Raw genomic sequence first — 15,648 nt, forward strand, 5'->3', positions numbered from 1 at the left:
TTCATACACAAAAATCTTATATAAAATAGCAGCTTCCATGCCTACCTCTTGATCCCGCCTGGAAACGCGAAACAAAAAATACGTACTTTCCACACGTTATAAACCATACGTTATAACCGTAACCCCTTTGAAAATGTTCTCTAGTGTGTATTCCATTCTACTTTGGCAATTTGAATAAGGCAGGCAGACAGGCTCCTTTAAATTAAGCAAGAATAAAAAACAAAAAAAAAAGACAACCCAAAACAAAAAGCCCCAATAAACCCCCCCCCCCCAAAGTTTTGACAAACACAGCCTCAGCCCACAATCACACCTGCTCTGCGCTTACACGTGTCCCTGCAATTAGTAAGAAATCTGGAAAATTAAAAAAGCAGAACCACCTTCTGCAGGGCTTCATCACAACACAGGGACTGTAACCAGAGAATAATTCAAAACTCATCTGCGTTTCAGGCAGCTGAGGAGATGAGTGGGGCTGGGGGGTGAGTGCTTTGAATGTGTCACATTCAGCCTGATTGCTCCGGGCATTCGTAGTGTTGCCCGGAGCAAATCCTCCCCCCAAAACATTTCCAGTAAGCACACAATGCTAGTCAGTCTGCATACGATTTCGTTCTGCCAGAGAGAGCGCACTCTCAGTCTTAACTGTGAACTTCAAAAGGGGTGGAACTGTTGTTTCCTTTCTGATTCACTTGTTAGTGATTAAAGAATGGATACCTTTGCATTTTATTCATTTGTATAGCACAGTCTTTACCGAAAACCGTGCACTAATTTGTCAGAAACGTAACTTGGAACAAAACCTCAGCCCTATTCTGTCTGTACCTTTCAGTAATTCTCACAAGCTGTCCACCGGAAAGCCAAGACCTCAGCACAACCCTCTCCCTCGAGCCATTAAGCACATGCCCAGCACCTGCTGAGGCAACGTAGGGACTACAAAGCACTGTGGGATGCAGTTTGCTAGACAGGTGGACGTGGCACAAACATTTTATTGCATTTACTTCCCAACCTTTCATTCCTCCCCCGCTGTGGCACAGCAGAAGTTTATTTGCCAGAAAATGTCATGCCCGCCAATCACACCGGCCAGTTCAAGCTTTCTGAAGCACAGCCTTCAGTCTGGGGCAGATTTGCAGGCGAGCAAAATGTTGGAACAGCGACCAAAACATTTACAGTTTCCTATCCCTTACTAAGAGCTCGGCACAGTTTCCCAATGGGGCAAGGTGGCAGGGCATCAGCACCCCATAACGTGCAAGCCCCATTCAGACTCAGGGCAAAGGACAAGAAGTGGTCTTCAGCTCATCGCTCAGACTTAATGCTTGACCTTAGGCAGTGATCATTTTGCAAAAAAAAAGGTACCAGGTCAGGGCCTCCCACCTTCCACACTCCAGCTGCAATGGGGTGAAAAGAAGCAATTTCAAAAGGGATCCAGGTCAGTGACCAGGTGTGAACTGGCAAAAGATCACCACCAACCACAGGCACAGAAAGCCCGAGAAACGATCTGGCTGACATTAGTTCACAGGCGATGGCAGCACACAAAAGCCGATCTCTTTGTACTTGTTTCTCAGAGACGAAAGAGTTCAGCCTTTTCAGAAGCATCTTTATGCAGGTGGACCGGAGCTGCCGAACAGGCCACAGAGGAGGGAAGGACAAAACCTGCAGCAACAACTTCTCGCACATCAAAGTACTGTGCTATTCTGTGCCAAGAGGAACAACATTGCACCTGAATTCTGAGCAAGATCGCAGGAACATTATGCAAAAACAAATTAAAAAAAAAAAAAAAAGCACAGTACACCTAAGAATATTTTCCACACCATTGTACAGATAAGAATATTCAACATCTAAAATAAACAGGAATGATGTCTCCTGCTTCCAACTCCAGAAATAATAATAATCCCTAAATTACCTGATGATGTCTTTGATTTGCAGTAAAATGCTACTTTCCAGCGTGGTATCTAACGAGCTCATCAGATACTGATTAAACTCCGGAAAGAACATTTCGTTCCCTTCCTCGTACCGCCCGTAGTTCTTGGAGTGCTCTTTCTGAATGCAGTGATTGGTCAGGTGGCAGGTTTTGTCTTGCAGGTCCGTGCTGTTGTACGGTTCAGAGGAGGTCCGTAGCACACCCTCTCTGTAGAGGTGGATATTGTACTGGTGATCCACCAGCACCCAGCTCCTGCAATTTAGAGGGCTAAGGTCAGTCAATAGAACAGGCAGGGGTGGGGAAATTAAAAAAAAAAAAGTTTCTGGTCGTTTCCGATTTTACCAAGTGAAAGCTTCTGCCATTTCAGACAGGAGAAGAGGGAAAGAAAGGTCTGGCAGTATTTTGTGCAAATATTCAATATAACACCACCTGCAACTCATCTGCAAGCATGAACGATAACAGACACAAGAGTACACGGCTCAACCACTCTGCTCATTTTCCTTTCTTGTTGCACTACCACAGAGCCTACGTCATCTTGCAACGACAGATTCTCTGTCTCAGCCCAAGTTTGCTGATGCTGGGTTTTGACTCCGCCACTTTGCCTGGGAGGCCATGCCCTGCATGTATCAGGGAGATGTGGGAGAGGAGGGAGGTACCTCTCATTCTGCCTGCTGGTGCAGAAGAGCGAGCAGCCAGCAAGAGGGGAGGCTGGGGAGCTCTTGTATTGAAGGCAGGATCAGGGCAGGAGATTAGGCAAACTTGGTGGGAGTGGGGAGAAGAGGCCCAGGCCACTGCCTATCCCATAGTTAACTGATGGCACTTTTACTTAAGGACACCTCTGGAGATGCACTTAAAATTTACGTTGGCAGCACGGCAGAGGGAAATTTAACACTCCTACATAAATACCACAGTAATGAATAATGAGATTCTTAAGGTATTTACGTATTTTACATACATGGTTGTATTATTTTTAATGTGGCTCAGTTAGGACATTAGTGTTGCATTAGAGAGCCTTCGTAAATCAGGGCCGGATTTTCAAAAAGTTACGCACACTGGGCCTATTTTAAAAAGGCCTGGCGACGCGCGTAAGTCCCAGGGCGGTCTGGGGCATGGGTGGAGCCAGAGTCCTGCTACACAGCGGCCATTGCTGCTATGTCGAGGGATCGCGTGCCGGCAACCTGCCGGTGCGCACAACTTGCGCCTGCCCAGATGCAGGCGCAAAAGGTAGAATAAAACTTTTTTGGGGGGGGGGGGGCGCAGGGTAGGGGAAGGGAATGGAGGAAGGCAGTGCGGCTTGTGTGTGCCGCCCCCGGACTTTATAACATGTATTTATTTTATTTTTATTTATTTAAGGCTTTTCTATACCAGCATTCATGATACAATCATATCATGCCGGTTTACAGATAACAGGGGAGTGAAAACTTTGTTCATTTAACCAGTGCAGAAGAAGCAAAAAAGTTACAATATAACAAGGTCATTGAACTGGGGAATGAAGGAGAATAAGAATAGATAGGAATAAATATAAACTTTACAGAGGTAGATTATTTACCTTGTGCAGTAATGTCTCTTTGTGGTTAGCATTTACATTGTCCCGTTAAGTCTCAATGGGTGGTAGAATCTGTATGGTTGGCGTGTCGTAGAATCTCTCCTTGGATATTAGACTCTGGAAAGGCTTGTTTAAATAGCCAAGTCTTAAGCCTTTTTCTGAAAGTCATCAGGCAAGGTTCAAGTCTGAGATCAGGTGGTAAGGAATTCCAAAGAGCAGGGCCCGTTGTTGAGAAGGTCCGGTCTCTGAGTGTGATATGGTGAGTCGCTTTAATAGGGGGAACAGACAGTGAACCTTTGTATGCTTCTCTGATGGGTCTGGATGATGAATGAAGTCTGAGGGGGATTTGGAGGTTGAGGGGGGCTAGTGAGTGGATGGATTTATGGATGATAGTGAATGACTTGTGTAGGATTCTGTAGTGTATTGGCAGCCAGTGAAGATTTATTAGAATGGGAGAGATGTGGTCTCTTCTTCTGGAATTAGTCAAGATTCTAGCTGCCGCATTCTGGAGCATCTGGAGTGGTTTGATAGATGAGGACGGGAGGCCCAGTAAGATAGAGTTGCAATAATCTATCTTGGAGAATATTACTGATTGTAGGACTGTTCTGAAGTCGTGAAAGTGTAAGAGTGGTTTCATTCTTTTGATTACCTGCAGCTTGTAAAAGCAGTTCTTGGTTGTATTGTTAATAAATGTTTTTAGATTCAAGTGTTTGTCTATTATTACCCCAAGATCTCTTGCTTGTGTCACAATGGTGTTAATTGGAGCAATTTGAGGTGGGTCGGGTGGAAGAGAGAGAGTTGAAAGGAATGTCTAGCCATTTGAAGTTGTGGGCATGAATAGATTTGTGTACTATGGTCAATGTTTTTAGTGAATGTGGGAGAGGATAGGGAGCCAATGTAGATCTCTAAGAATGGGGGTGATATGTTCATGTTTACGAGTATTTGTGATGAGTCTTGCTGTGGCGTTTTGTAGCATTTGTAGGGGTTTTATTGTGGCGTAGGGGAGCCCTAGGAAGAGTGCATTACAGTAGTCGAGTTTGGGGGGTATAGTGGCTTGGATCACTGTACGGAAATCTTGGTTGTATAGTAGTGGTCTGAGCTTTTTAAGAACATTGACTTTGAAAAAACCTGTTTTAAGAATGGAGTAAACGTAGTTCTTCATATTTAGTTGATGATCGAGAAGAACTCCTAGGTCCTTTACAAAAGGTTGTGCTGTAGAGGGTTTAAGCTTGGTATCGACAGATAGGGGGGGGGTGGAGGGGGAGGAATGGGAGGAGATAACCAGGAGTTCAGTTTTATTTGTATTGAGGGCAAGGTGGAGGTTGGTGAGCAGGGAGTTGATGGCCATGAGGCAGCTTTCTCAGTGCTTTAGGGCATCAGAGATGGAGCTGTGGATAGGAATGATGATCTGGACATCATCAGCATAGAGATAGAACTTTAATTTAAGATCAGAGAGGAGTTGGCAGAGGGCGGTGAAGTAGATATTAAAGAGAGTGGATGAAAGAGATGAGCCTTGCGGGACTCCTTGATGTAATGGGTGGGGGGTGGAAGTGGTGTTACCAATTTTAACAGAGAACTTTCTGTTTGATAGGAAGGATTTGAATCAGGAGAGGGCAAGGCCTGTGATGCCAATGTTTTCCAAACGGGCCAGGAGGTGGTGGTGGCTGATGGTGTCGAAGGCTGCCGAAATATCGAGGAGGGCGAGGAGGTAGCTGTGGCCTTGGCACATGCCTCTGAGGAGGTGGTCAGATAGTGAGAGGAGTAGTGATTTGGTGTTACAGTGTTTTTGGAAGCCGAATTGTGAGACATGGAGGGTCTCACGACTTTCGAGGAAGTCCATGAGTTGTGAGTTAACAACTCTTTCCATTAGCTTGGCAATAAATGGGAGGATAGAGATTGGACGAAAATTGGCAGGGTCTTTCGGGTCCAGAGAGGGTTTCTTTAGGAGAGGTTTGACTACCGCATGCTTGAGTGAGTCTGTGACAGTCCCATGGGCAAAAGAGCAGTTGATGAGATCTACTATAGCTCTGGCCATGGAGTATCTAGATAAAATATCTAAAATATCTAGAATATTTTCTATTGTGTCACTTATTCTACGGAACAGCCTCCCATCTGATAGACAGGAAATGAATTTGCTTTGAGGGGAAGGAAAAAAAAAGATAAAAACTTGGATTTTTCCTTTTCATTCCTAGTCTGGGCAGGTGCTGTGATGTTTGTGTAGCTGAAATGGCATCAAGATATTCATGGGAGAAGAGAGTATTGTGTGTTATTTTAAGGTCTATTATACTGAGTCTATTAAAGTACCTGCAATTCAATTACACCTATGCAGTCTAATATGAAGTCAACTACAAGATCTGCATCTATAAACGGCATAACATGAACCACTCAACTCTGTTTAACACAGGCAACTCACCTGCATTTCTACACAATCTGTTAAATGCAACCTGTATTTCAGAGGTGAACCAAAGGACTGCACACATGAATTGCAATCCAAGGCTTTTCCTGTGAGATTTCCTGGAACATGAAATTTAGGGTCTCCCAAAACCCCCGCCACAGTCTCTGCAATCACATCCCTGTCGCTTGGCCCCCTGCTACTGCCTGTATTCAAAATATGTCACTGGTCATAAAAACGCTGCAGATGGCATTGGGCTCTGTGCAACATAAAATCGAGACAAGAACAGAAGTGCACCGGGCAGAGGTTCAAGCAGCAGCAGCAGGCAGCCATCTCTTCATCACGTAAAAGGTTTCAGAATGAAAGTGGAAGGCGAACATTTATTTTGCATACGGAAAATGACACATTGATATCTATTTGGAGAGAGCGGCCTGCAAAAGGCAGATGCTCAGCAGACTGCAAACACCTGGCAGGATTTCAGACCCTCTTTATAGACTCTTGAGCAAAAACTTTCATAATGAATTAAATGGCGAAAAAATTAGCAGCCATTTTTACCATAATTTTCTTCGCACGACTCCCTCTGTCAACAGACATCAGAGAACTGTGAAGGACATTAATAGTGTAAAACTTAGGGCCTATTCAGGAAGTCAGATCCACGGTCCCTGTCCCCAAGAGCTGGTATTCCACGTTCAAGCATGACGACTCACCGCTGGTGACAGGGCAGCTCTGTGCACTTAAACACTCAAAAGTAAAATTTCACTGCGCTGGAAGTGAGCAGATGTGCTACGGAGAATACACAGACGGAGCCCCCTCCTCCCCCCCCACTCGATGCAGATGTTTGTGGAAAGGCGGGCCACGTTCAGCTTTAGCAGACAATGAGCTCCATTCCACGCTTACACTCTTCGGCTATGGAAAGTAATCTTTGATGAATGATTTAACCGCAATACTCTGAATGAACGCTTCTTAATGAATTTATCTTGCTTTGCTTTTTTTTTTTTAGTGGGCTGGCAGGATCGGTGAAACATTTGTAAAATAGAATGATCTCATGAATTAGGCCCAAGAATTGTAACATCTGGGTGTATAAATAATGATTTCACATCCCATTTCTATGACCTTCCTTTATATTGACTAATCAGGGTGAATGTGAATGGCTGGGGTTTTTTTGTTTTCTCTATTTGAGGTCTGTGCGCTTTACGCTACGCTGTCCTGCTGCGGTATCCTTTCTGAAACCAGAAGAAATCCAAGTTACATCCACTACCGGGCACTGCAGAGTCGTGCTCTGGCTCTTCTGAACATCTCTTCTCAGTAGTAAAGCTGTTAATTGACATTGCTTTACCGATTTTAGTACACCAGGTTATCTCTGAGGACTAGGAAGCTATTGCTGACAGGTTACACCTGACCCAATCTATTTCCCTGGCAGTCACCCTCAGACCTGTTGGGAACCAAATGCTACAATACATCACCTGATGTCAAACTTGCGGTGGCCCGGCTCTAGCAGAAGAGGATCCTCCAGATATTTCTGGATCACGTGCACCTGGCCTTGGTTATCTATGAAGTCCAGGAGCTGGGTGGCATCTGAAGAAATTAGAATTCCTTCACCTGACATGGACAGAGGGAAAAAAAACAAACAAAAAACAAGCACAGGCAATTATTACAGTCATTAAATAAGCAATAAAACGATTAAGGCACCAAGGATATCTTGTCAGAAACAACCACTAGGCTATAGTTTTGTTTTTTTTAAACAGAACTATTGTAAATACTGGGAGAGTCATACTACCACACTAATGTTTTACATAACACCCTAACAGAAGATGGATGCGCTATGTGCTCTCCCTTCCTGGTATTGCCAGCAGCCGTTTGTCACATGACCACAGGTTCACCGGGGCACAAGCACAAATGCTTCAAACGATTTGATCACAGCCACATCACACATTGATCATGTCTGAGTTTGTCAGTGGTGCTCACTCAAGAGGCAGGACTCCTTTCCGTAACCTTGTAAGGGTGTCAGCCACCAACTACTTTCTCCCTGTGTGATGCATCTGTGTAGTAAGAATGGCGCACATCCCTTTCTCATAGCTCTACCAGTCTCTCCCCATTTACTGACTGCAGAGCCCCTCCATACCAGTACAATGCAGGTAATAGCCATAGTGGCATCCATCAGCTTCTGTCTTTTACAGGAAGCTGCTTCTCCGAGTCTCATTTTACAGTACTGCCTTTCATGGCCTGGCTTCTCTCCCTTCTCCTTTTGGCTTCCAGCTCAAAAGAAACAGATTTCTCCTGGGGGGGCTTGTGCCATTAGCTTCATTTGAAGCTACGACTGTCTGCAGCAATGTACAATAGAACATGCATAGCCATTCTGAAACTGCTCCTCTCTAGCCAAGACAACAGCCAGAGATCGCAGCTTCCTCCAGAGCCAATTGTGTGTGCGCACCCAAGTTCTTGGAGGAGAAAGGCCCGAGAACAACAGGAGAAACAAAACACGTTCAGCACATTTGCCTGTGCAGCTTGAATCAGTTCAATATACATTTTTATGGCCAGTAGAAGATATCACTGCATGGGTTGCAGTAGGGCCTACAAAGCAGTAGGGAAAATGGAGCGGTTCTGTGCATTACACCTGGGGAGGAGGAATAGCCGAGCAATTAGAGCAGTGGGCTATGAACCAGGAGACCAGGGTTCGAGTCCCGCTGTCGCTCCTTGTGACCTTGGGCAAGCCACTTTACCTTCCATTGCCTCTGGTACAAAATTAGATTATAAGCCCTCTGGGGACAGAGAAATACCTACAGTACCTGAATGTAAACCGGTGTGATATCAGATTGAATGTCAGTATATAAAAAATAATAATAAATAAATTACACCTTTGCCAAAAAAAGGGGTGGGTGGGAATCCTACTCATGAGATAGTCTACTTAAAATCACCAACAAAAAAATCCCTCTACATTAATGAAAAGAACACAAACTAATACACTTCAAATAAAAAGGGGGAAAAATATATTCTACAAATTTTACACGATAATGGAATAGTCCAAGCCACAGAGACATGAGCTCAGAAGTGTTAAAAGTGGATGCAACTGCAGTACTATGGCACCACTAGCCAGAGCTGAAGGGGTCTCAAAGAAAGGGGGCGTTAGAACAGCTTAGATATGTAATGTTTGTTAGTTGTGGTTCCTCTCTTTGGACCAAAAAAAAAAAAAAAGGGAGAAACAATGAATGAGCATTCGAAACCAAAACACGCATGGAGAAAGATGGCCGATAATTTTATTCCACCCTGCAGTTTTGATGTTACAGGGTGTGGGGCCTAGATTCACTAGTGGGTCCTGGAAAACCTGTGGATTGCGAGATAGGACCCCATTCTGATCACTCAACTAGGGGAAAAAAAATCAGCTGAAATTTATAAAGGATATTAACTACACACTGTCAACTGAACCTGATTTTTTTTTTTTTTAATCATAATGGGTGCTATAATTCTTAGCACCTGAACAGGAATTCCTGAAAGGAAAAGTTAGGAAACAAATATGGAAGAATTTACTATTTACAGAAAGCAATCCAGAAAATCTAGCAAAAATATAAGATAATATTTAACATTCTTCCGATGGTCTCTAGAGGAGCTAAGCAATGGAGTAACAAATGCTAACCTTTGGCACCTGACGAGGACTTGGCTATCCAGACGTTCTCTTCCCCGTCCTCCTCCCGCCTGTTGTACGAAGCCAAGAACATTTCCCTCTCATCCGTTTTAGAGTTGTTGATCAGATGAGCAATTCCATTTTGGGATGGAGCCACAGGGGTCTTCAGATTGGTTGGATAAATCACGTGGGATTCTGGGAACCATGTGCATGATTCGGACAACTCGGGACTTGTCTTGATCAACCTAGTTGAAGATGAGAGTCAATTCATTGCTCTTCCCAGTATTTCAAAACCTGCGACCCCTATGGAATGCCCTCTGTTTCGGAAACTGGGTGCTCACTGGGGAGGGGAAAGGGATATCGGTCAGCCAGTGTCTAGAGTAACAGAATTACACATTACAAAATCTCAGCATGCTGGATTTGTTTACAAAAATATCCTTCAGCAAAGCTGGGCTGATTTTAAGAACGATTGCCCATTTGCTCCAAATGAAAGCTATCAAGAACAAACACCAAGTAACACCGATCTCACGTGTCAGTGGATTTCACTAAGGCACGTGTGGGCGGCATGTGCAGTGGGGTGGGGTTAGAATTTTTGCTAACTACGTGCAGCGATTCAATTGAGTCTCCCCCAGTTCCCTCCCCCCCTACCTAAAGTTCCTCCCTCTTCCCCATCCCCTAAATCCTTCCTATTGACTTAAGTTTTTTTTTGGTTTTACTACTTACTGCTCCCCTGGAGCAGAACTAGTTTGTGCATGCTGGCCAGCTGGGACAGTGGCTAATGGCCGCTGTCCCGGCCGGCCTCCATCCCACCCCACCCAGACCATGCTCATAGGCTCGCCCAGCCACACGCGTATCGGGACTTACACGCGTGGCTGGGCCCCTTTTGAAAATGCGCATGGTTTGCGCATGGCCTGGCCATGCATGTAAAAGTCCAATTTTTGTGCGCACAGGCCTTTTAAAACACAGACTTAAGTGAGCTACACAACCCTTCTAAAACGTAAGACTAAAATGAGGTGGGGGCAGCCGGCAAAGTTTAGATTCAACAAAAGTAAAACGAATGATGGGAAGAGCACAGAAAGAACGAAAGGATAACAGCTCTGCGGTAAGGTTTCAAAGAGCCCAATCTAACCTAGATCTTTGGCTTAAAATCCACCAAAATCTAAGTTGGTCAAAATTTGAGTGCCAAATTTAGGCCAGCTACTTGTGAGGCTGGAGTTGACTGACTAAACTTATCTGTCCCAGAAATGCCCTGGAGCCTTTTTTTTTTTCGACCACTAAAATTTGTATGCCTTATAAAATTAGGTGGGCAAAATTAGCCTGTCAGTGAGGCAGGGACATTTTAAAAAGCAGAGGTTTAAACAGATAACTCCAAAGTAGGTTGGTTATACCTTTGGAAAACCCATCTTCTTGGTGGAGAAGAACAGGTTGGTGGCTACAGACCTAAAGAATTAACCACACAACCGAATCCACACTGGCGAATTGTACACACTCACTTCAAAAAAACAGTTTTCAGTGATAAGCTACTTTTACACCCAAATTGAATTATACTACAATCCATATAAAGTATAAAACATGTTAATTTAGCCATCATTCTGTGGGTTGCCACATGTCCAATTTACCAAGTACTTTCCCCACATGCTCACGATTGCAGATTGGTTGGGATTAGAAAAAGGGAACACACACAGAACCAAATTACACGAGTGTAAGCTGAAACGTCTGGTTTCTCTCAGAGTCTGCAGACCCACCAAAGGAACCTCTGAATCAGAGCAAAAATATTATCCCGTATAACGCTGCCAGCGAGCACCAAGCAGACTGGACTCTGGGGAAAGCATAGGCTGTGCAAAAAAGCAACTGGAGATTTATTTAATGGCTTCAGTATACCAGCATGAGATCTTTCACCATCATTAGATAAAGGCAGGCTTGATACTGCTGCACATTTGCAGGTGTTCACGATGGCTCAGAGCATGGCATGCAGCACAGCGTCTAAGAATGAAATGGCACCAACGGCTCTCTCCCCAAGAGCTCCTATCACTAACCTGAGGAAGGAGCCGCATGCACCTCATGCTCCAAGGCTCACGGAAGAGCCCTTTAAGAACATAAAGCTTTCTAGGACTTAAGGAGCTGGATTATATAATTCCTTAATGGAAGCCGCCAAGGGACGTGCAAGCAAAATAAGGTTCTTTCCAGATTCACCAAGTCCATTAACCGACTGGAACACAAATCAAGTGCCATTGTCACATTCGGGGGTAAAGAACCGACAAAGCCCTCGACCAGGTTAGCACGTGCCTGCTCCTGTTTTGAATAAGCACATTTACTTTTTTTGTTTCTCCTATACCTTAATCATTACAAACAAACACACACACACACACACACACATATACGAGAGAGAGAATATGGGTTTATTAATGGGGGGGGGGGAAGATTTTTCAGGACAGACTTTTCACCATGTTTTCACAAAACGGAAGCAGGTATAGCAGGAAGGGTAATTGTGATCCTCTTACTTCACTAAGGAAGCCTTGCGGCACAGCTTGTCGGCGCCTCTATAGTAATTCACCAGCTGCAGCAGTCCTGGTTCGTGGCCTGAGACAAAAAAAAAATTTTTTAAAAGAGAAAGCATTAAAGTTTGTGGACAGTGGGGGGAGGGAATAAAAGCTAGCTGCCGATACACTGAAAGATGACAACGACCAATAATAATGCAGTAGGAAGGAGGTCTCAAGATGCCTTATAATAACAGTCTTACAGGTGTTTATTAAACATTGCTTATAATGTCTGGAATTTAATCAGATACATATATAAAAAGGTTATAGTGTCCGAGAATCTAAAAACAAAGCCATTTACCTTTTATCTATAGTTTCTATATTTGATGCCTCATAGTGTCTGAGTACCTATATAGTTATATCACTAATAGAGAGCTTAAGTTGAACTGAGGATTTTGACCTGACCTGTAATCTCACCATAGAGAGCTTATTGTTTTCCTCCAGAAGAACACAACATTCCTGATTAGCGATAAACATAGAATTTAGTATTCCCCTGCCTGGACCATGAACTAAATCTGGGAGATAGCCAAGTCCTTCAGAGATAAAGGTTTTAGGGATGAAGACACTTGTTCCTTTAGGGAGCTTATCTGCAAGGAATTCAATTATCTGCTTATGATTCATTTTTATGTCCCTAGGTGAAAATGTAGAGCTAACTGAATGTCTTTCATTATTGACATTAGGCTGTGCTGGAAATGATTCAGGGACAAAAGCTGTTCTCTTTCTGACTGCTGATTTCAGATGTGGGGACCTCTGAGGTATGGTCTGTAGTGCCCACAACATCTGCGTAATAGGAGGAGGAGTTGTTACCTGGATCTGCTGGCCAAGTCTGCCTATTTGATTTTCAGCCGTCTGAAAGTGCACACGAATTTTCAAAATGCACATGTTTTTTGCCGCATGACAGAACAGAATTCCGCAGGATGTTTTAGGAGCATAGTTGGAAACTGTACATAAAGGGGCAAGTTGCAAACAATGCAGGTGGTTTTAACATGCGTATTTACCCGAATTTTCAAAAGGGAAATCACACAGGTACTCCCTTTGAAGCACTGTGCTAAAAAACTGCCCGTGTGCTTGGCGTCTGCTCTTTTGTGTGGGGTGTCACGAGGAAGACTTGAAACTGCCATGCATGGGGCTGGAAAAGTTCCAGCAGCCAAGTCACCTGGGATTTTAAATTTCAGAAAAGCAAAGAAAGGAAAAAAAATTAAAAAAAAATTATACATACATATATACACACATATATTCACAGAAACATACACACATATATATACGAAACTAAACTAAAAAAAGAGACAAGGCAAAACGGTAGGAACAAGCATTTTATAAAATGTTTAAAAAAAAAAAAAAGTCTAAAAAGTGAGAAAAAAATTCTCCAAGGCTCCTAAAAAATATTTGATTGGGGCCTAAGTTTTCTAAGAATATTTCCACCCCTGGCCATATATGTGCATTATTTCCCTCCTCTGATCTAAACATACCTAAAGAAATGCCCCTTCCTAATGAGGATGCTAGTAAAAGGATTATTTGCAGGCTGCGAGACCTCTTTTTGAATGAAACTATCCAAAGAGTTCTACTTGTGCTTTCCAGATCAGATAGGCCCATTTGTCAGATTATCCAGACAGCCCCCCCCATATTGGTGCTAAGCATTACAGATCAACAAAGTGTATCATGGACATTTTTAAATCAGTCTTTCAAGAAACAAGTCCATAGAGAGATTTTCTTTAAATAATTCACAATTCATTTAAATACGAAAGCCTATATGAAGAAAAGATAGGTTCTGTGTTTTGCTATACGGCTGTCGGAAGGGACAAAACGACAAATCAATTAGAAGAAATGGTGAATTAATAAGACAGAACATACCAAAGACTATGAACAGCGTATAAGGCAAAATAGCATACAGCTGAGAAAATTAATGCAAAATGGAGGCATACCAAAGATGTCTTAGTAGCACAGTTTCACAGCATACAAAGCAAAACATTCTTGTACGGTCTTATGCAGAGAAACGCCAAGTCAGCTAGATTAAGAACTCAAAAACCATACCAAAAGGTCACATGATATACAATGTCCAATCAGGACAATTCTCTGACATGATAGACAGCAGGGCAATGCAGCCCTCCGCAGCCACTGCAGATCACCCGATTCAAGCATCAATCTAGCACCCATCTGTGGCAGTGAATGGTTCCCAATCTGCTTCTATACATGGGGACTTGGACTCTCTAGTCTTTAGTTTATCTTCTCTTGCCCCCACTGGAAACAAGTTGTACATTGAAGATTATCATTTATGCCATCTGTTTTTTTTTTTTTTTAATGATCCATTTAAAACACTTGGACAACTGCAGGAGTGCTTCCGGTTGTTGAAGCTTAAATTGTTGCTTTCAGCACACCCTGGCTCTACCGACCTATTGTATCTCCTAAATGGAGCCCACTTGGTCCACCTGATTCTTTGCTTTCTGCGCTTCAATGTTTAGTGATGTACGATTTGGTTCAAATTGAGTCCCAACTTTTCCTCTAATAATGCAATTTGTCCCATACTGAATGGTCTATTATTGAAATGTCTCGCATCTGTTATTAAGCCCGTGGGCAAGGGAAGGAGGATCATGATTAAGGACTGCAGTGTGTATATTGCTGAAATCCAGTAGCAACTTTCTGATTCATGTTATTACATGCCACTGCCTTCCTATGCCACCCTCACCCTCTCCCAAGAGATTTCCCGGATGTTACAATCTGTGCTTGATCATCAATACATCACTAACTGGGAGGCAGATTTTCTTTTAGAAAGACATCCAATTACTCCTGTCTTCTATCTCCTCCTTAAGATTCATATATTTCTACTAAATCCCCATGGCTGTTCAAATGTGGCTGGGATTGGCTCCCTCCCTGAGCCCCTGTCTAAGTTTGTGGATAAATTTCTCTAACCATTTGTCTCTCTTGGTCCCTCCTATGTATGTGACTCGAGCCGTCTAATTACTCTTTTGGACCAACCTCTTCTCCATTTTTTCTTGTGATCCTTGATGCAGATTATTTGTATTCTAATATTCCGCAGGAGGATGCCGTGATGTATTAAATCAAAGACCTTCCACGCCTCGGGATCCCATCAAGTTTCTAATGGATAAGATCCAAGCTGCGTTGACAAAGAATCTTTTCTATTTTCAGGATTTCTTTTCCCAGCAAACCAAAGATACTGCAATGGGAGTCACTATAGTACCTGACATTGTGTGCCTATATGTTGCACATTTTTGGCTATATGGCTCCTAGTTTTGGCTTATGATTTCGCTTTGGCTGTATTACATAGATGTTTTCTGGATTTGGTTGGGTACAGATGTTCAATTTTGTATGTTTCTTCGATTGGATCAACATGCTTGATCCCAACTTGCAGTTTCAATATAATAGGTCTCAGGCAGCATTTTTAGATGTTCCAATTTCAATAAATGATGGTTTATTTTTTACCTTCAAACTCCGAAAAACTACTGACCACAATTTGCTTTTATATTACATAGTCGTCAACCCTGTACCCTTTGGGATAACATTCCTATTGGACAATTTTTTAGATTACATTGACTGTGCTCCTCTTGGGCTTATTTTTTGTTTCAGGCACAATCTGTGATGGGTGAGTTCTTGTCGAGGGGCTATCCAGTATGAGTTTTAAAGTGTGTC

General features: G+C 43.2%; 1 protein-coding gene across 4 annotated transcripts in view; it reads right to left on the minus strand.

Moving 5' to 3' along the window:
* The window catches only part of TTL (tubulin tyrosine ligase), a 52,981-nt gene that overhangs the window by 21,093 nt on the left and 16,240 nt on the right, over positions 1-15,648 (minus strand). For all 4 annotated transcript variants that reach the window (XM_029593785.1, XM_029593783.1, XM_029593782.1 and 1 more), the window contains exons 2-5: positions 11,968-12,046; positions 9,479-9,711; positions 7,311-7,446; positions 1,892-2,161 (exon numbers count right to left, since the gene is read on the minus strand). In XM_029593785.1, coding sequence (XP_029449645.1) covers positions 1,892-2,161; positions 7,311-7,446; positions 9,479-9,711; positions 11,968-12,046 — 718 coding nt within the window. The remainder of the gene's footprint in view (positions 1-1,891; positions 2,162-7,310; positions 7,447-9,478; positions 9,712-11,967; positions 12,047-15,648) is intronic.

The sequence above is a fragment of the Rhinatrema bivittatum genome, chromosome 3 (genome assembly GCF_901001135.1).
Source record: "Rhinatrema bivittatum chromosome 3, aRhiBiv1.1, whole genome shotgun sequence".
Lineage (NCBI taxonomy): Eukaryota > Metazoa > Chordata > Amphibia > Gymnophiona > Rhinatrematidae > Rhinatrema > Rhinatrema bivittatum.